This window comes from Oncorhynchus tshawytscha, linkage group LG34, assembly GCF_018296145.1.
Source record: "Oncorhynchus tshawytscha isolate Ot180627B linkage group LG34, Otsh_v2.0, whole genome shotgun sequence".
In the NCBI taxonomy this organism is placed as follows: domain Eukaryota; kingdom Metazoa; phylum Chordata; class Actinopteri; order Salmoniformes; family Salmonidae; genus Oncorhynchus; species Oncorhynchus tshawytscha.
In genome coordinates this window covers 9,599,376-9,620,620 of record NC_056462.1, presented here as the reverse complement: position 1 = coordinate 9,620,620, position 21,245 = coordinate 9,599,376, and the positions used below count along the sequence as shown (strand labels likewise).

The 21,245-nt window shown below is 43.5% G+C and overlaps 1 protein-coding gene across 2 annotated transcripts in view; it reads left to right on the top strand.

Annotated features, from left to right (window-relative positions):
• LOC121841796 overlaps nucleotides 1-21,245 on the top strand; it is a 314,557-nt gene that overhangs the window by 288,479 nt on the left and 4,833 nt on the right. Inside the window, exons 1-2 of one of the 2 annotated variants that reach the window (XM_042311956.1) lie at nucleotides 19,095-19,133; nucleotides 19,333-19,457. In XM_042311956.1, the coding sequence (XP_042167890.1) occupies nucleotides 19,121-19,133; nucleotides 19,333-19,457 (138 nt within the window). In that variant the 5' untranslated portion in view covers nucleotides 19,095-19,120. Of the gene's footprint in view, nucleotides 1-19,094; nucleotides 19,134-19,332; nucleotides 19,458-21,245 lie in introns of those variants that run through there. The other variant, XM_042311955.1, reaches the window with a different exon arrangement.

Below are 21,245 nucleotides of genomic sequence, written 5' to 3'. Positions count from 1 at the left end.
AATAACAAATAATAATTAAAGAGCAGCAGTAAAATAACAGTAGCGAGGCTGTTACTAACCAGTGCGGGGCACAGGTTAGTCAAGGTAATATGTACATATAGGTAGAGAAAGTGACTATGCATAGATATATAACAGAGTAAAAGAGTGGGTGCAAATAGACTGGGTAGCCATTTGATCAGCTGTTCAGGAGTCATATGGCTTGGGGGTAGAAACTGTTAAGCCTTTTGGACCTAGACTTGGTGCTCTGCTACCACTTGGTGCTCTGCTACCGCTTGCTGTGCGGTAGCAGAGAACAGATGTACCTAATGTTTTGTACACTCACTGTATAAGCCTAATGCATCTTTCATGACTTCCATTGAACTACCTCAATTTTTCCCCCCCGATATTCCTTTGTGAAAATGAATGCAATTCATCAGGTTAATGCAGCTCTGTAGTTGAGACAACATGTGTGTGGTTTTCATAATGGTGTATTTAACTTGTTTGTTTAATAAACACAAAATGGGACTTAAGTCTGACTTTTGTTGAGATTCTCTTTTGTATACATCACACAGACTTAAGTCACCCTATTCTGTGTAAACCTGACAGAGCTTTATAACCAATATACACTTACTAAATATACCTACACATTACCACACACTAACAAACACCTACTGTACACGTCAACATAGTTAGGTTTGACTTAACCACATATTTATGGCCACCATGATGGGTTTAACTAGAATGAAGTCATTTTGTAACTACAGTATAGGACTCAAATATAGTGGGGATAGGTAAACACGCATACTTGCGAACATAAGCAACCATTTAAGATTCTCTGGCTCAAAATGTGTATCAGCCAATTTAAACTGTTGATTTACTTGCACGTGACAGAGCTCTGAATTGTAGCTGAGGTGCATTCAGTTCGCTTGAACGTTGAACGCTTTGTACTGAACGACACGTTTCCCAAAAACGTTATTGTACGTTGTTTAACAGACTGTTTGGTGGGTGTGGCTTGAAGCAATGAGTGACTTATTTAAAAGGGCAGTGGCCATGCTGACGGTGTTCCACAACCCAACCCTTCCTCGTTTTTTAACTGGTCCTTCAGTACAGCATCGTTCCGTTCAACTGTACGTTCCAGAATGTAAAAACGTAGTGAATGGAGCACTGGTCCCATCAGATAACATGGCACACGTTAGCCCTATGCTTATCTCACCAGGTGGCAGATTGTATCCTGTAACAAATTCATCATAAGATCTATAAAGATCATACTTTAAATCCCCCAACCAATATTATTTCTTAAAATAGTTCAAGCTTGGCCACTTAAGGGATATTATAAACCTACAAATTCAAGGTTTGCTTTTGTTCCGCTGGTCTGTAACAAAATGTTCTGTGCCAATATTGCATTGATGCATCCTTGACTAGGCTACTAGCTACTACTAACATTAGACATTTTCACATATGTCAAAATCCTGCGTTTTTGTTTCAGTTTCACACACATCCATGTGCTTTTATGGAAAAATTGAAATAAGGTCCTTACAACATGTGCATTTATCATACATCATAAGAAAAAAACAAGAGCCTTATGGATTTGTCTAGTAGCAGTCATGTAGGCAACCATTATCATCATCATCACTTCTAGGCAGCACACACTGCAAAATCGATTGACTCTAAACCAATAGTGCACTTTCACCATGAGCCTCAAGATTTTTTGTTCAACGCAGGTCCTTCATGCTCGATTCAAAACGCTTGTGACGAAGTGGATGACTATAATAATGTATAGCCTATAAAAACGTTATATGCCTTCATAGGAATATAGCCTACACTAATGTGTCCTAACCAGCTAAGCTCCACTAGGCTTTAACCTCACCGGCCTGGAAGCCGAGGCTATATATGGAATAGGACCTAGGTAGGTAATGGGGTTCATCATAAATTGAGGTGTACCATGCAAAGTCCCATATGCATTAATAGGTTACAGCATAAGCAGGACACTGTCTGATGGGAATTAATGTAGGTTATAGCTCTACTGTTGATTGGACGGTGTCTGGGTAAGCCTTTGTTTGCGTGGTGGTTAATTTCTGTATTACCAAATGAGGAGAATTAAACTTCACACATCAGTCAGAGTTACACTTAAACTACATCTTTAATAATAAGAGCTTTGCATTAGCAATGACTTTCAATGATGCACCATTTCTAATGAACCATTTAACGTGACAACACAAAAGTACAACTTTTTATAGTCAAGATACACCCCTCTCAACCTACATGACGGACAACAGAAACATAAAATGGTCACAAGGTTAAGATTTGTATGAAAGGTATCTATAATACATAACTGACACAGCAGTTGCTGTCTGCTTTCATTGTATAGACCAGTGTCTGGTCCTCCTACTCCAAACTGGAACCATCTCACACTGGTACGGTATAGCACAAAAACATTACCTTGTGTTATCTGGAATGCTCTTTAGGTTTTATCACCCAAAGACATTGTAAATCTCCTCTGTCAGTGCTATCTCAGAGGCCCTCCTCAGTAGAACACACACAATAGTTAACAGAATACTCTATTCTGCAGAATAAAACAACCATTATAATGCAATACAAGCATTATAACATAATCTTGCAATTTCCACAACAAATGGTACATAAATGGCTATGAAAATAATGGATAAGGTAAATCTACTGGACAAACAAATGCAACAATTTCGAAGATTTTACTGTGTTACAGTTCATATAACTGACTCCGTCAATTTAAATAAATTCATCAGGCCCTAATCTATGGATTTCACATGACTGGGAATACAGATATGCATATGTCGGTCACAGATACCTTAAAAAAATGTGCCTCACACTGGGCCTCAAGATCTCATCACTGTATCTCTGTGCATTCAAATTACCATCCATAAAATGCAATTGTGTTCGTTGTCCTTACGCCTGCCTATACCATAACCCCAACTCCACTATGGGGCACTCTGTTCACAACGTTGACATCAGCAAACAGCTCGCGCACACACACAACGCCATACACGTGGGTAGAGAAATTAACATTAAATTCTCTGGCAACTGCTCTGGTGGAAATTCCTGTAGTCAGCAAACCAATTGCACGCTCCTTCAAAATTTGAGACATCTGTGACATTGTGTTGTGTGACAAACCTACACATTTTAGAGTGGCCTTTTATTGCCCCCAGCACAAGGTACACCTGTGTAAAGATCATGCTGTTTAATAATCTTCTTGATATGCCACACCTGTCAGATGGATGGATTATCTTGGCATAGAAGAAATGCTCACTAACAGGGATGTAAATAAAACATGAGAGAAATAAGCTTATTTTTAATGGAACATTTCTGGGATCTTTTATTTCAGCTCATGAAACATCGGACCAACACTACATGTTGTGTTTATATTTTTGTTCAGCGTAATATGGTCTACAGCAGGGCTGCCAACCCTCTTCCTGGAGATCTACCATCCTGTGGGTTTTCAGTCCACACCTGATTCTACTTATTAGCTGCTCAACAAGACCTTAACTCGCTGAATCAGATGCACTAAATTAGGGTTGGACTGAAAACCTACAGGACAGTAGATCTCCAGGAAGAGGGTTGGGCAGCCCTGGTCTACAGCATGTCTCCAACCCTGTTCCTGGAGAGAGACCCTCCTGTAGGTTTTCGCTCCAACCTCAGCTGCAACTAACACCGGTTGAGCTTACCAACCAACTAATTATTAGAATGCACTAGATTAGTGTTGGAGCGAAAAACCTACAGGACTGTAGCTCTCCAGGAACAGGGTTGGAGAGCCCTGGTCTACAGCTTATCGTGAGGTATTCTAACTCAGGCGAGACTTCCTTAATATTAGAGATTGCGTACCAGCTGTTGTTAACAAAGGGTCACATCCGATGCTGCTGTTCTGTCCTGCCGATGCATAGAAAAACCCACTAGAATATTATCCATGTCCTTGTTCAGCCAAGTTTCAGAGAAACATAGGACCTGAACAACTGTAATATCCTGTTTGTTGGATAGTCTTGAACGAAGCTCATCCAGTTTGTTCTCCAGTGATCATACATTAGCCAATAGAACAGAGGGCAGAGGTGGATTATTTACTTGCGTCCGTAGTTTCATCTGGGTAGCCGCATGTCGGCCTCTACATTGCTTTCTCTTTCGAGTGTTGTGGATTAGGGCCTAGTCTGTGGTGAGCAGTATTTCCTGTGCCACCGACTCATTGAAGTAGAAATCTTCATCCAATTTGAGGTTAGTGATCACTGTTCTGATAACCATAAGCTCTTTTTCAGTCATAGGAATTGATGGCGGAAACATTATGTACAAAAAAAACTTAAGATCAGCGCAAAAACCCCCACAAAATAACAGAATTGGTCAGGAGCCTGTAAAACGTCCGCTATACATTCCACCGCCATTTTCATGACAGAGCCATGACCATGTCTGTGACAATTATGTGGACTAGGCACTTTACACAGAGAGCAATTTAACCAGTCAGTCAAATACTATCGCATGATAGTTGCTTTGATGATGTTGGACTGAGGTACGTTAAGGATGCTTCCATGAACATGTGTAGGAAAACCAACAACTATGTCAACGACTTGAATTGGCTGATGCAAAACTTGTTCCAGGTTATAGTCACTGCAAACTGGTGAGGTTAGTATAGGTCTAACGTGTGTACAATTTAGCGCTCTGTCAACTGCAAATAAATCTACGTTCTGAATTGACTGATACACATTTTGAGCCAAATAAACTGTTCACATTTATATGGTTGCAAGTATGGCCAAGCAATGTTTAAAGTGTTTATTATTGGCGTGTATGTCTGTGTAATCTGTATCTCCTCTCTCTCTTCTATGAGGAGGAGGGTCCAAAGGTGCTGCTGGAGGACAACCAGACTACACCTCCTCCTGAATCCACAGAGGAACCAGCTGAGCAGCACAGGACCACACAGTCTCATGGAGGTGTGCCCACTGTTAACTTAATGTTATGACTATAACTACTGTTTTTTGAAGGAGGCGATATGATGTACAACATACTATGGAGAGTCTCACTCTTGCGACTTCGGTTGAAGGATCTCCAATCACGCCAGACAAGGCCAATGGAATCCGTGCCTCACTGGAACCCCCGCCTTCCACAGGTGATAAGTGTGAGGCTAGGATTCATGCTCTACAACGAGCCCAGGAATGGGTAGCGCAGGGCCAAACAGGTGTTGTATCTCATTTGCCTCCTTCAGGGAGCAGTAGTTAGTCATAATGTTACATTCCCTTTCAGTCTGTCAACTTTGGTACAACATACTATGGGGAAATATAATCACACCCCAAGACGACCCCAATGAATACTAAATGAAATGGCCCATGGCAGACCACCCAGATACGTCAGTCTGGGTATTGCGCACATGCCACACTGCCTAGTGACTTTCCCTTGTAAGCACACTGGGAGCAGTGACTTCCAAGTGATAAAATCTTACAAAAGTGTGTGGTGATGCCGAACTCGCCACGGCACAAATATCTCCTATAGTCAACCCTTTAAAACAACACCCAAGACGCTGCCAGACCCCTGGTGGAGTGGGTGTGTACACATAGGTAACCCTTCACCCTTGCTGCTATATGCCAGGGAGATAGCAGCATCTCTCCCACTGGATTGTGGAGGCTTAGACAGCGCCCTCCTGTGAGCTGGATTAGCAAAAGAGACCAAAAGCTGGTCACACAACCGGATATCCCAGGTCCGTTCAATGTACAAGCGTAAAGCTTGCACCGGACACAGGACATGTAACCTCTGTTGCTCTTTAGAAGCAAAAGGAGGCAAAAAGGGAAATAGCTCTAAAGCTAAGGACCTGTAGGACATAGCCATGACTTTCAGGGTTAAGGCTGCATTTGGATGCAACGAGAGTTGCCGGGGCGAACTGAATACAGGAAGCATGTAAGGATAACACGGTCCTCAACACATTTAGTCAAAGCCAGGAGCAGGGAGGTTTCGTAGGAGAGGATCGTCAGATCCACCGACTCCAGAGGCCCAAAGAATGCCTCCAAAACCGGCGCCAAGTCCCATGTGGGCAGAATAGGTTTAGAGACCCTTCAGACGGCATACAACTTAGAGGAACCCCACTACCAGGGGGTGGATCCCTGGTGAGGCTCCGTCAATTCCCACATGACATGCTGGGATAGCAGCCATGTCCACTTTTAACGTGGAGAATGCCCACCCCAGCTAAAAAAGCTCCTGTAGGAACATAAGGATGTCCCTCACAGAGCACTGAAAAGGAATAAGTCCATTATCTTAGCACCAGATCTCAAACGCTTGCCACTTTTACTCATACAGCCCTTTAGTGGAGGGCGCCCTTGCAAACTGAGTGGTAGCAATAACATTGAGGTAAACCTCTAGTCATCAGATTGGCCCGCTCAGGGGCTCGGCCCATAGGAAGCGAATATCCGACCTCCTGTGCCAAACCTGCCCGTGTGCCTGGGACAACAGGTCCCCGTCTAAAAGGCGATTGATCTCTGCAAACAAAGGCTGCCTGGACCAACGGGGAGCCACAAGAATCAATGATCAACCCTCCCGGCGCACCCTCCAACGTGGGCTGAATCAGAACCACTGGCGGAAACGCGTAAAGGAGGGTACGAGGCCACTGGTGCGCCAGAGAGTCTGTTCCCAACAGGGCACTTGGGTCCCTCTTCAAGAAAAATATAACAATGACACTGCGCATTCTTACGATGCGTAAAAATCTACATCGGCTCTGCTGAAAATTCCCCATACCTGGGAGACCATCCAGGGGTCTAACCTCCACTCTTGAAAGAGAGGGTCCAACGTGGATAAAATATCTGCACCGGAGTCCTTGTGGTGTGCCAGGCGCCTGCAGGCTGACTTCGGTCGTCAGTTGAACAGCGTTTCCTCCGAAGACATTGATGCAGCTGGCTTCCGGGTTAAGCGGGCGAGTGTTAGAATTGCGGTTTGGTGGGTCATGTTTCTGAGGACGCATGACTCAACCTTCGCCTCCTGAGCCCATTGGGGAGTTGCTGCGATGAGACAAGATCGAAAAAAGGGGGTAAAAAATATATAAATAACACCTGCACCGGAGAGGCAACCAAGAATGTGCTGCCCAAAGGGAGAGCATGTGCGTACTGCTCCCCAGCAATAGGAAGCGAGCCAAGGTTAGGAGAGAGAGAGACAGTCTCTCAACAATATCCCCAGGGGAACGACTTCCATCACAGAAGCCATCATCCACAGTAGGCGTAGGCACTGGCGTAAACACACTGAGTAACCCAGCCAAAATGTGGACCCAGACACCCTCTGTGAGGATAAAAAAGAACGACACGCCAATAACCCAGAAACAGGATGTGCTGAGGAGTCAGACAGCTCTTTTCCTGGTTTCTTATGAAGCCTAGAGACTGAATATGGGACAGTTGCATGGATGTGAGCTTTCTGAGTTTGTAGACTCTGAGGTGCTTGTTGGGGACACGTTGATCTAGAATGGGACGCAAAGTCCCATCCCTTTTCCCAACCAGGAAATTCCGGCTGTATCAGCCGCTACCTAATCTTCAATATGCAGTAGGAACCACTCGGATTGCCTGCTTCTGGAGACGAGGGTATTTCTTCCCTCAAAACGGGCCCTGAGGCCTCAAGAACAGTCAACGTGATGACGCTGCAGAAGTGTGGGGGGGACTCACAACAAATTGTAGCCTGTAACCTGACATCACTGTTCGCATAATCCAGGGCGACACTGTGCATGCGCGCCATAGGTCGGAGTAGACAGCGAGCCTGCCATCGGAAGGGGCGGTACGCCACCTTATGTACTGGGAGAGATTGGAAATAAAAAAATAATCACCACTCTTGACAACTGTGTCAACGTGGAGATGGGTGGCAATTCATTTTTTTATGAGCATGGCCTTATTGATATTTTGAATGACTGTCATTCATATTCCATTCACCCAGCTCAATGTAACACAATAGGTTTAGGCTACTACGTGATACTCGAATTTGCCCTATGCCCATCATGAGGTTGCTACAAACTAGCCTACAAATTAAAGTTTATAACATTAGGTTCACAGGTTGACAGACAAATTGGAGTAATCAAGGTGACAGACAGTGACACATTCAATACCACCTTGCATATTCTTGCCTGAATCTAGCTGATCTAAAGTCTAATCATTAGTCCAAATTAAAATAAGTTTATTGGACAAAATTCAGGTAGGTCCATCCCCGTTTCGTTCCGTTTGCTTACGTTTATAAAAAACGTTTTGCAACAGAATTGGCAAAACGCTCTTGATCCCCCGCACACACAGTTCACTTTCATAGCAGCCATAAACTGCATCATCACATTTACGTGCTCTCCTCCTCTCACATTTTCCCTTCGATTGTAGACGTCAATGCACAACAACAGCTGTCTGTGACCTCTCCAAGCCAAAACTTAATACCATAACCACTACACACAGCCTACATCGTTGTCCCTATATTAGCTAATGTCAGTCAACATAGCTACTACAACTAACGCATTATTAAGCCAACAATCCAATTCATGTGTACAAACACGCAGTACAGTGTACAACAAGCAGTTACACTGGCGAGCCCCGGTGACAACAAATGAATATAACTGAAAGCTTTAGCCAGCTAGCTAACATAAATAATCATTCCTCTCTGAGTCAGGTTGTTGATTAGGCTAAGTTAGCTGCATTAGGTAGCGTAAGTGAAACTGAAAATGTCTCGTTGCTGCTTTTCAATGTTTGAAGAAATTAACCTTTGTCTTTCTCCCTCTTTTGATTCAGCTACTCACATTTTATGCACTGCAGTGCTAGCTAGCTGGAGCGTATTATTTGACTACTAGATTAATTCTCTGATCCTTTGATTGGATGGACAGCATGAGCTCTGATATACTTTCTCCGGAAGTCATCATAATTACTGTGTAAGTCTATAGAAGGTGGTGAGAACCATGAGCCTCCTAGGTTTTGTATTGAAGTCAATGTACACAGGGGAGGACGGAAAATAGCTGTCCTCCGGCTACACCATGGTGCTAACCTAGAGTGCTGTTGAGGCTACTATAGACCATTTCAAAACAGTGTTTTTTAATCAATGATTTGGTGACGTGAATATATTAAGTATAATTTTAATTGACAAAAAAAAATGTACTTTAATGTTTCACAATTGTTATTTTTATGTTGGTCCTCCCCTTCCTCCTCTGAGAAGCCTCCACTAGACTGTAGACAGGTAAGGACCTGATCCTTGATCAGCACTTCTACTCAGACTATTTGTGGGTACGGGCTCAGGTCTTGATTAATTTTGTCTTAAATTCCTTTGAATTATCAAACCGTTAGAGTGTAAAAAAGTTACCAAATCAACTAATCACGTTTGCATAGTACTCATAGCAATCCTTCATTGCCCAATCATAAGATGCTCAATAGCAGAGTGCACATATCAGATGTCTTGATCCAACATCCTCTCACTCTGTATCTCTTACAGTCAGTAGACATGGAGGATGGGAAGCCTAATCTGCCGCTAGTCAAACAGGAGACAGAGGACGAACCAGAGAGCATTGATCTGCTGAGTGGACTAAAGATGGGGGAGCAGGGTAAGAGAGAAATACATATAGCTTACATAAAGTAATAGATCTTCAATGGGAATAGTGATGCATCTGGCAACAAAAAAATATTCATAAAATAAAATCAATACAACTTGTGTTTACAAACAAAAACACACATGATATGTATGAACTTGACCAGGTAATTGACAAAACAAATCCATATACAGTGCATTTGGAAATAATTCAGACCCTTTCTTTTTTCTACGTTTTTTTTTACATAAATGCCTTATTCTAAAATGTATTAAATAAAACATTTCTCAATCTACACACAAAACCCCATAACGACAAAGAGAAAACAGGTTTGAAATGTTTGCAAATCTATTCCAAATAATAAACAGATACCTTATTTACATAAGTATTCAGACCCATTGCTACGAGACTCCAAATTGAGCTCAGGTGCATCCTGTTTCCATTGATTGCCCTTGATGTTTCTACAACTTGATTGGAATCCACCTGTGGTAAATTCAATTGATTGGACATGATTTGGAAAGTGTTAGGATTTTTATAAATAATGACTAAATGATGTATACATTTAACATAAGAAAAGAATGTATGTGTATGTCGAAAGAGAACGAAGAGGAGCATGAACCTGTTTGAACCGACCCGGCTGTAACTCTGTGGAGATAAGATAGGGAGAGCCCCTCCAGAGCTCTCGTATCTGGGGGAGATTGGAACTGTCAGCTGAGTGGTAATAAACTGTGGTGAGACTCATGAGAAAAGCCCTATGTTGGTGTGTATGTATGTATGTATGTATGTAGGGTAAGAAAAAGTTATAAAAGGAATGTCTTTGTGTATGTACAGCACGCTCTCATAAATAAATCTTACTGACTATTGAAAACTGGCCTCTGTATACTTCATTTCAACAAGAACCTTACAAATTCTTAGTAATAGACAGAGTAATTTAAGTGAAGTTCAGTTTATGAACATTGAGAACAAAATTCTCATAACAGAAAGGCACACACCTGTCTATATAAGGTCCCACAGTTGACAGTGCATGTCAAAACAAAAACCAAGCCATGAGGTCGAAGGAATTGTCCGCAGAGCTCCGAAACAGGATTGTGTCGAGGCACAGATCTGGGGAAGGATACCAAAAAAAATCTGCAGCATTGAAGGTCCCCAAGACCACAGTGGCCTCCAAAATTCTTAAATGGAAGAAGTTTGGAACCACTAAGACTCTTCCTAGAGGTGGCCGCTCGGCCAAACTGAGCAATCGGGGTAGAAAGGCGTTGGTCAGGGAGGTGACCAAGAACCCGGTGGTCACTAACAGAGCTCCTCTGTGGAGATGGGAGAAACTTCCAGAAGGACAACCATCTCTGCAGCACTCCACCAATCAGGCCTTTATGGTAGAGTGGCAAGACGGAAGCCACTCCTCAGTAAAAGGCACATGACAGCCAGCTTGGTATTTGCCAAAAGGCACCTAAAGGACTCTGACCATGAGAAACGAGATTCTCTGATCTGCTGAAATCAAGATTGAACTCTGTGGCAAAGGTTCAACTTCCAACAGGACAACGACCCCAAGCACACAGCCAAGACAACACAGGAGTGGCTTCGGGACAAGTCTCTGAATGTCCTTGAGTGGCCCAGCAAGAGCCCGGACTTCAAACCGATCAAACAACTCTGGAGAGACCTGAAAATAGCTCTGCAGCGACACTCCCCATCCACCCTGACAGAGCTTGAGAGGATCTGCAGAGGAGAATGGGAGAATCTCCCCAAATACATGTGTGCCAAGCTTGTAGCGTCATACCCAAGAAGACTCTAGGCTGTAATCGCTGCCAAAGGTGCTTCCAAAGTACTGAGTAAAGGGTCTGAATACTTATGTAATTGTGATATTTAAAATATATATATATAAATTAGCAAGAATTTCTAAAAAACAGTTTTTGCTTTGTCATTATGGGGTATTGTGTGTAGATTGATGAGGAAAACAAACAATTTAATCCATTTTAGAATAAGGCTGTAAAGTAAAATGTGGAAAAAGTCAAGTGGTCTGAATACTTTCCAAAGACACTGTATGTCTATATTCGAATCTTGCAGGTGCTTGGCTGGAGGCTAACAGCGGAGACTGGGCTGCTATCTTTGATTCCCAGACGCAGACCGGGACAGCCAACGGCCCGGGGGAAGACATCACTGAGCATGCCAAGACCATAGCGGAGGTCAGTGGATGGGATAGCGTCTTCAACTCTGCGCTGGGGAACACCACTGTTAAACACAACCAGAAACAGACAGTCGAACACACAACAACAACCGAACTTAGTCTCTATGACTACAACAGATTGGCTGATACCAGGGCGCACGTAGATTTGGTCTGCGAGGATGGGTAGGTGTCCGTATGCGGCGGGACAGAACAGACACCGACTTGGCTAACAATGGTCTGTCCGACTCCTATAGTTGTGATTCAGAGAGACTGATGGCGCCTCAGGTTAATAACCCCTTAACAGGTGCTGCTTTCAGCCTGCCTTCTATAGGATCTATCAACTGGAACATGGACCCCTGCGACAACAGACACTCCCTGGCCTTCATCCTCCTCACACTCTCCTAATGTTAAACCAGACCTCAGATAATGCCAGTGCCTCAACGTTAAATAGCTACACAAGCCCATTGATAAATGACATTAGTAGTGATGGAATCAGTAAAGGTGTCAGCGTCAAAGAGAAGCGCTTCCCGTGTTCGTTCTGTGGGAAAGCCTTCAGTTTCCCCAAACAGGTGGGGATGCACACAGGGGAAAAGCCGTTTGGCTGCCACTCGTGCCGGGCTAGTTTCTCCAACTCATCCAACCTGAAGAGCCATCAGAGGGTCCACACAGACGAGAAACCCTACAGCTGAACCCAGTGTCAAATGTGCTTCACTCAGGCTGGTCACCAGAAGATGCACCTGAAGGTCCACACAGGAGAAAGACCGTTCGCCTGCATGTACTGCATGAAGAGGTTCTCAGAGAGGAGCTACCTCATGATAGACCAGCAGAAAAAAAACATTCCACTCGATTAGAGGTCGACCGAGTATGATTTTTCAACGCCGATACCGATTATTGGAGTACCAAAAAAAGCCGATACGGATTTTTAAAATGTATTTGTAATAATGACAATTACAACAATACTGAATGAACACTTATTTTAACTTAATATAATACATCAATAAAATCAATGTAGCCTCAAATAAATAATGAAACATGTTCAATTTGGTTTAAATAATGCAAAAACAAAGTGTTGGAGAAGAAAGTAAAAGTGCAATATGTGCCATGTAAGAAAGCTAACGCTTAAGTTCCTTTCTCAGAACATTAGAACATATGAAGGCTGGTGGTTCCTTTTAACACGAGTCTTCAATATTCCCACGTAAGACGTTTTAGGTTGAAGTTGTTATAGGAATTATAGGACTATTTCTCTCTATACCATTTGTATTTCATTAACCTTTGACTATTGGATGTTCTTATAGGCACTTTAGTATTGCCAGTGTAACAGTATAGCTTCTGTCCCTCTCCTCCCTTTGCTCGAACCAGGAACACAATGACAACAGCCACACTCGAAGCAGCGTTACCCATCGCTCCACAAAATGCCGAGGCCCTTGCAGAGCAAGGGGAACAACCACTCCAAGTCTCAGAGCGAGTGACGTTTGAAACGCTATTAGCGTGCACCCCTCTAACTAGCAAGCCATTTCACATCGGTTACGCCAGCCTAATCTCTTGAGTTGATAGGCTTGAAGTCATAAACAGCGCAATGCTTGACGCACAACGAAGAGCTGCTGGCAAAAAGCACAAAAGTGCTGTTTGAATGAATGCTTACGAGCCTGCTGCTGCCTACCACCGCTCAGTCAGACTGCTCTATCAAATCATAGACTTAGTTATAACATAATAACACACAGAAATACGAGCCTTAGGTCATTGACATGGTCGAATCCGGAAACTAACATCTCGAAAACAAGACGTTTATTCTTTCAGTGAAATACGGAACCGTTCCGTATTTTATCTAAGGGGTGGCATCCATCAGTCTAAGTATTCCTGTTACATTGCACAACCTTCAATGTTATGTAATAATTACGTAAAATTCTGGCAAATTAGGCGGCCCAAGCTGTTGCATATACACTGACTCTGCGTGCAATGAACGCAAGAGAAGTGACGCAATTTAACCTGGTTAATATTGCCTGCTAACCTGGATTTCTTTTAGCTAAATATATAGGTTTAAAAATATATACTTCTGTGTATTGATTTTAAGAAAGGCATTGATGTTTATGGTTAGGTACACATTGTAGCAACTATACGCATCGCATTGATTATATGCAACGCAGGACACGCTAGATAAACTATTAATATCATCAACCATGTTTAGTTAACTAGTGATTATGATTGATTGATTGGTTTTTATAAGATAAGTTTAATGCTAGCTAGCAACTTACCTTGGCTTACTGCATTCGCGTAACAGGTAGTCTCCTCATTGAGTGCAATGAGAGGCAGGTGGTTAGAGTGTTGGACTAGTTAACTGTAAGGTTGCAAGATTGAATCCCCCGAGCTGTCAAGGTGAAAATCTGTTGTTCTGCCCCTGAACTAGGCAGTTAACCCACTGTTCCCAGGCCATCATTGAAAATAAGAATGTGTTCTTAACTGACTTGCCTAGTTAAATAAAGGCATTAATTAATAAAAAAAATTAATCTGTACTTTGGTGCGAAAAGTGCAGATCAATCCCAGAACAGCAAAGGACCTTGTGTAGATGCTGGAGGAAACAGGTGCAAAATAATCTACACTGCTCAAAAAAATAAAGGGAACACTTAAACAACACAATGTAACTCCAAGTCAGTCACACTTCTGTGAAATCAAACTGTCCACTTAGGAAGCAACACTGATTGACAATAAATTTCACATGCTGTTGTGCAAATGGTATAGACAACAGTTGGAAATAATAGGCAATTAGCAAGACACCCCCCAATAAAGGAGTGGTTCTGCAGGTGGTGACCACAGACCACTTCTCAGTTCCTATGCTTCCTGGCTGATGTTTTGGCCACTTTTGAATGCTGGCGGTGCTTTCACTCTAGTGGTAGCATGAGACGGAGTCTACAACCCACACAAGTGGCTCAGGTAGTGCAGCTCATACAGGATGGCACATCAATGCGAGCTGTGGCAAGAAGGTTTGCTGTGTCTGTCAGCGTAGTGTCCAGAGCATGGAGGCGCTATCAGGAGACAGGCCAGTACATCAGGAGACGTGGAGGAGGCCGTAGGGGGGCAACAACCCAGCAGCTGGACCGCTACCTCTGCCTTTGTGCAAGGAGGAGCAATGCCAGAGCCCTGCAAAATGACCTCCAGCAGGCCACAAATGTGCATGTGTCTGCTCAAACGGTCAGAAACAGACTCCATGAGGGTGGTATGAGGGCCCGACGTCCACAGGTGGGGGTTGTGCTTACAGCCCAACACCATGCAGGACATTTGGCATTTGCCAGAGAACACCAAGATTGGCAAATTCGCCACTGGCGCCCTGTGCTCTTCACAGATGAAAGCAGGTTCACACTGAGCACATGTGACAGACGTGACAGTCTGGAGATGCCGTGGAGAACGTTCTGCTGCCTGCAACATCCTCCAGTATAACCGGTTTGGCGGTGGGTCAGTCATGGTGTGGGGTGGCATTTCTTTGGGGGGGGCAGCACAGCCCTCCATGTGCTCGCCAGAGGTAGCCTGACTGCCATTAGGTAACGAGATGAGATCCTCAGACCCCTTGTGAGACCATATGCTGGTGCGGTTGGCCCTGGGTTCCTCCTAATGCAAGACAATGTTAGACCTCATGTGGCAGGAGTGTGTCAGCAGTTCCTGTAAGAGGAAGGCATTGATGCTATGGACTGGCCCGCCCGTTCCCCAGACCTGAATCCAATTGTGCGCATCTAGGACATCATGTCTCGCTCCATCCACCAACGCCACATTGCACCACAGACTGTTCAGGAGTTGGCAGATGCTTTAGTCCAGGTCTGGGAGGAGATCCCTTAGGAGACCATCCACCACCTCATCAGGAGCATGCCCAGGCGTTGTAGGGAGGTCATACAGGCACGTGGAGGCCACACACACTACTGAGCCTCATTTTGACTTGTTTTAAGGACATTACATCAAAGTTGGATCAGGCTGTAGTGTGGTTTTCCACTTTAATTTTGAGTGTGACTCCAAATCCAGACCTCCATGGGTTGATAAATTTGATTTACATTGATAATTGTGTGATTTTGTTGTCAGCACATTCAACTATGTAAAGAAAGTATTTACTAAGAACATTTCATTCATTCAGATCTAGGATGTGTTATTTTAGTGTTCCCTTTATTTTTTTGAGCAGTGTATATATATATATATATATATTTTTTTGTGTGTTTTTTTTCCTAGCCCATGACTCCTCCGACCTGTGAATGGCAGCAAGCAATACGCAACATAGCGTCAAGTCTGCCGGAAACTCACACTAAGAAAAAAACGTAAACGGAAGTGAACTGTGACCACATTAGCGTTTTTGTTATTAAACATTTATTTAACAACCTGAAACTCAAAATATGAGTCTTTAACTGCACAGCATCACATACTTACCCCCACATAGTGTTTAATTCGCGTTGCAGACAGGACTTAGTTGATAGATGTTAGACGCCAGCTTGCTAAACATATATAATACATATATAACTGTATGGTTTATCACGCTCAAATAGCCTCCATCATGGAGGTGCTAGCGAATGCAGCCGTGGCAGAAATATGTAAAGTCGTAGACGACGATTATGCAGTGTTTCGTTTGCAAATAACTCAAAGCCAGAAAGAAAACAGAGGATTGCGGAGGAAACTACTGGAAATGAAGGTGGCACGGGAGCGCGTCCCTGTCAGTCGTCCCAATAGTTTCAAGATCTTCGACCGATACAGAGGAATGGCAAGAGGTACATTTTGCTGAGGTTGCGCGGCCTGTCGCCCCGTTCCTCTCTACATGTGATGTGTTACCAAGAATTAGGTTTTGCTCAGTTTTTGGATTGTATGCATTATGATTTATTTAGCTATCTTGCGCAAATACACTATCATATTCTAACCAGATGAGATTTTCTGCATTTTCTATGTTTTTATTGACAAAATAAATGTGATTCATGGAACATAATACATTGATCAATATATAGTGTATCAATAAGTTATGAAGTGTTACCTTACATCCTTGCCAATTGTAGACAGTGACAAAAATGTGCAATATACCATTGAGCACTGGCAGTACCTAACCTAACCACCTCTTTTTCCCCCAATCACTCTCTCAGGTGAAGGACGTCTCACTGGAGGCCACAGGAGCTTTGTGAAGCCAGCGGGACACAATACATGGAGAGATGGTCAACAAATCACTGTTGATGAGGGGAATGGAACCTCAACCCAGCACATTATCATGATAGAGGTTAGTGTAATAGTGCTGCGTAAAAAAATTAAAAATAGTTAACTCCCCTCATCTATTCACTTGCTTAAATGTACATCCTCATTTATCTGCCTTAGGGGACCTAGTGAGACTTCCCTACAGCATTGTTGTCCTTGTTATCTTCTTGTATCAGTCTGCAGAGGCTGCAGGTCCTGGGGTCAAGCAGGAGAGGTCTGAAGGAGAGGAGGACCTACGGCACAGCAGAGACATCCAGACTGGAGAGTCTGGAGCGCCCCCTGTAGCCACGGAGGACCCCACTACCACCCCAGCACAGCCAAGGGCCCGACGCAGCATCACAGAGGTCAGTCGCCAATACTCCAGCCGCCAAGCCATAGACTGTTCTCTCTGCTTCAGCATGGCAAGCGGTACCGGTGCATCAAGTCTGACACCAATAGGCTCCTGAACAGCTTCATTCCCCAAGGCATAAGTCTGCTAAATAGCTAACAAAATTGCTACATGGACTGAGTTCACCCTTGTATTTTATTTTTGCACTGTCTCTATGCACACTCACAGGGCCTTACACACTCATGCACACTCCAACACACACACAAACACTCAATTCATAATTTCCTCACACACACATATTATGCACATACCTTTATACTGACTCTACACACGCACACCCACTTACATACAATCATCATATATACTGCTGCTACTCTGTTTATCATATATCCTGATTCCTTGTCACCTTACCCCTATACATGTCGCTCCAGTATCACTGCAAATTGTAGTATGGTACTAGAACTGACTATGGATATAATAAGCATATTTACTTTTTTAGATTTTTTTTTTTTTTTGTATTACATTGTTATTGATTACTGCATTGCTGGGTTTAGAGCTCGCAAGAAAGGCATTTCACAGTACTTGTGCAGTTGACATTACAACTTCAAACAAGAAGAGGCACAAGTGGGTCCACACAGGAGAGAGGCCATTCACACTGCAGGAAGAGGTTCTAATAGAGGAGCTACCTCAGGATACACCAGCAGAAAAAAACATTCCACTCTATAAAATATCAAGTTACCATTCCACAGGAATAGCTTCTGACATTTCGATCAAACATGACAAAGATTAATTTTCATTGTTGACAGCAGAGAAGATCCCACAGATAGTGTGGTATGAGCCTAAAATGTCTGTTTCATATTGTTTGTGCTGTGTAGGCTTTTTAATGTTCACAAATTTTCACAAAACACTTTTAATGAGGAAATGAATGCTGATTTATACACATGGTGCATTTAACACTTGTTTATGTTTACTAAACACAAAATAGGACTTTTCATTCTAAGACTTTCTTTGACTCTAGACCCACACACTAACAAACATCTACTGTACATGTCAAAATAGTTTGTCTTTTGTTGACTTTTGTCTTATCATAGCTGACACATATTTACCCACATCATCATATGTATGTCCACCATGATGGGTTGAACAACAGTGAAATAATTCTGTAACTACAGTATAGAACTCACACATAGTGGGGATGGGTAAACACTCCATGTTGAAAGTGTGTTTTATCTGTGTGTACGTACGTACCTGAGGGAGTGTATGTCTGTGTAATCTGTATCACCTGTCTCTTCCAGGAGGAGGGTTCAGATGCGCTGCTGATGTGTGAGGAGGGTCTGGGGAACCCAGAGGGGACCATGGTCATGGAGGACAGCCGGACTACACCTCCTGAACCCACAGAGGAACCAGCTGAGCAGCACAGGACCACACACAGTCTCCCTGAGGTGAGCCCACTGTAAACTACTGTCTGAATGGTATTAGGTCAGGGCCCGTATCCACAAAGCCTCTCAGAGTAGGAGTGCTGATCTAGAATCAGTTTTGCCTTTTAGATCATAATGAATAAGACTATTAAACAGGTGGAGACCTGGTCCTCGATCAGCACTTCTACTCTGAGACTCTTTGTGGATATGGGACCAGGTCTTGATTAAGTGTGGGACCATGCCTTTCAATTATCAAACCATTAAAGATTGTCAAGTAGTCAAATCAACTAACAACATGTTTGCATAGTACTCATAGCAATCCCTCATTGCCCAATCAGAAGATGCTCCATAGCAGGGTGCTCATATCAGATTTCTTTATCCAATATCCTCTCACTCTGTATCTCTTACAGTCAGTAGACATGGAGGATGGGAAGCCTGATCTGCTGATAGTCAAAGAGGAGACAGTAGAGGATGGACCAGAGAGCATTGACCTGCTGAGTGGACTAAAGATGGGGGAGCAAGGTAAGGGAGAAATACATATAGCCTACATACAGTAATAGATCTTCAATGGGAATAGTGATGCACCTGGCTATTTTCTCAATTTATTAAATCAATACAATGTATGTTCATATACAAAAACACACATTATAATGTATGAACTTGACCAGGTAACTAACTCATGCCATATTTGTAAAGTCTATTTTGTAACCTTTTCCTGCAGGTGGTTGGCTGGAGGCTAACAAATACTGGGTGGCTGTCTTGGATTCTCTGACCCTGACTGGTGCAGCTAAGGGCTCGCAGGACGATATCACTGAGCAGGCCAGGACCAGAGGCGACATAGTGGAGGTCAGTGGATGGTACAGCGTCCTCAACTCTGGACTGGGGAACAACACTGTTAACCACAACCAGAAACAGACAGTCGAACACAAAACAACCAAACTTAGTCTTCACTACAACAGACTGACTGAGACCAGGATGAAGCGTAGATTTAGTCTGCGGAGACTGGGAGGTGTCGGTTTGCAGCGGGAGAGAACAGACAGACTCGGCTAGCGATGCTCCGTCCTGCTCCTATAGTTGAGATTCAGAGAGACGGATGGCGCCTCAGGTTAATCCCCTACCAGGTGCTGCCATCAGTCTGCCTTCTATAGGATCTATCAACTGGAACATGGATCCTGCGACAACACAGACACTCGCCATGTCCGAATACCCATAATAGTATCCGACATACTGTACTTAAACTGTGTAGTATGTGCTCATTTTCATACTATTTATGATGTAATGTCTTTTAAAATGTATGCAGTATTCCATGGCTGTTGCGCACTACTTTGCTACACAAATATAACTGGCTAGCTAGGCTAAATATGAAATGTCTATTTATTATTTGCCAGCAGCATACCACCCTGCATACCACTGCTGGCTTGCTTCTGAAGCTAAGCAGGGTTGGTCCTGGACAGTCCCTGGATGGGAGACCAGATGCTGCTGGAAGTGGTGTTGGAGGGCATGTAGGAGGCACTCTTTCCTCTGGTCTAAAAATATCCCAATACCCCAGGGCAGTGATTTGGGACACTACCCTGTGTAGGGTGCCATCTTTCGGATGGGACATTAAACGGGTGTCCTGACTCTGAGGTCGTTAAAGATCCCATTGCACTTATCATAAGTGTAGGGGTGTTAACCCCGGTGTCCTGGCCAAATTCCCAATCTGGCCCTCAAACCATCACGGTCACCTAATAATCCCCAGTTTACAGTTGGCTCATTCATCCCCCTCCTCTCCCCTGTAACTATTCCCCAGGCTGTTGCTGTAAATGAGAACGTGTTCTCAGTCAACTTACCTGGTAAAATAACGGATAAATAAAAAAAATAGGGGTGCCCATTAGCTGCGGCCAAGGCAGCAGCTACCCTTCCTGGGGTCCAGACACACTAAAGCACCCACATTACTTCTAAAACAACAGATAAAACAGTGAACTATGTTTGTACTGAATGAGCTAAAGATAAACAGTACATCATATAACATTCCTACACCACCACATATCCACAACACAAAATGTTCAAAAACACCATATAACAATATCACAATGTGTGTGTGTATGCATGTGTCTGTACCTTTTGTGTGTGTCTCTTCACAGTCCCTGTTATTCCATGAGGTAAAAAGCAGGTAGAAATACACATATTATTATTCTGCTTGCATCAGTTACCTGATGTGGAATAGAGTTCCATGTAGTCATGGCTCTATTTAGTACTGTGCGTCTCCCATAGTCTGTTCTGGACTTGGGGACTGTGAGGAGACCTCTGGTGGCATGTCTTGTGTGGGGTATGCATGGGTGTCCGAGCTGTGTGCTAGTAGTTTAAACAGACAGCTCCGGACATTCAGCTTGTCAACACCTCTTACAAAAACAAGTAATAAGGGAGTCAATCTCTCTCCCACTTTGAGCCATGAGAGATTGACATGCATGTCATTGTTCGCTCTCTGTGTACTTTTAAGGGCCAGCCGTGCTGCCCTGTTCTGAGCCACCTACAAGTCCCTCTGTGACCACACTACTGAACAGTAGTCTAGGTGCGACAAAACTAGGGCCTGTAGTACCTGCCTTGTTGATAGTGTTGTTAAGAAGGTAGAGCAGCACTTTATTATGGAGAGAC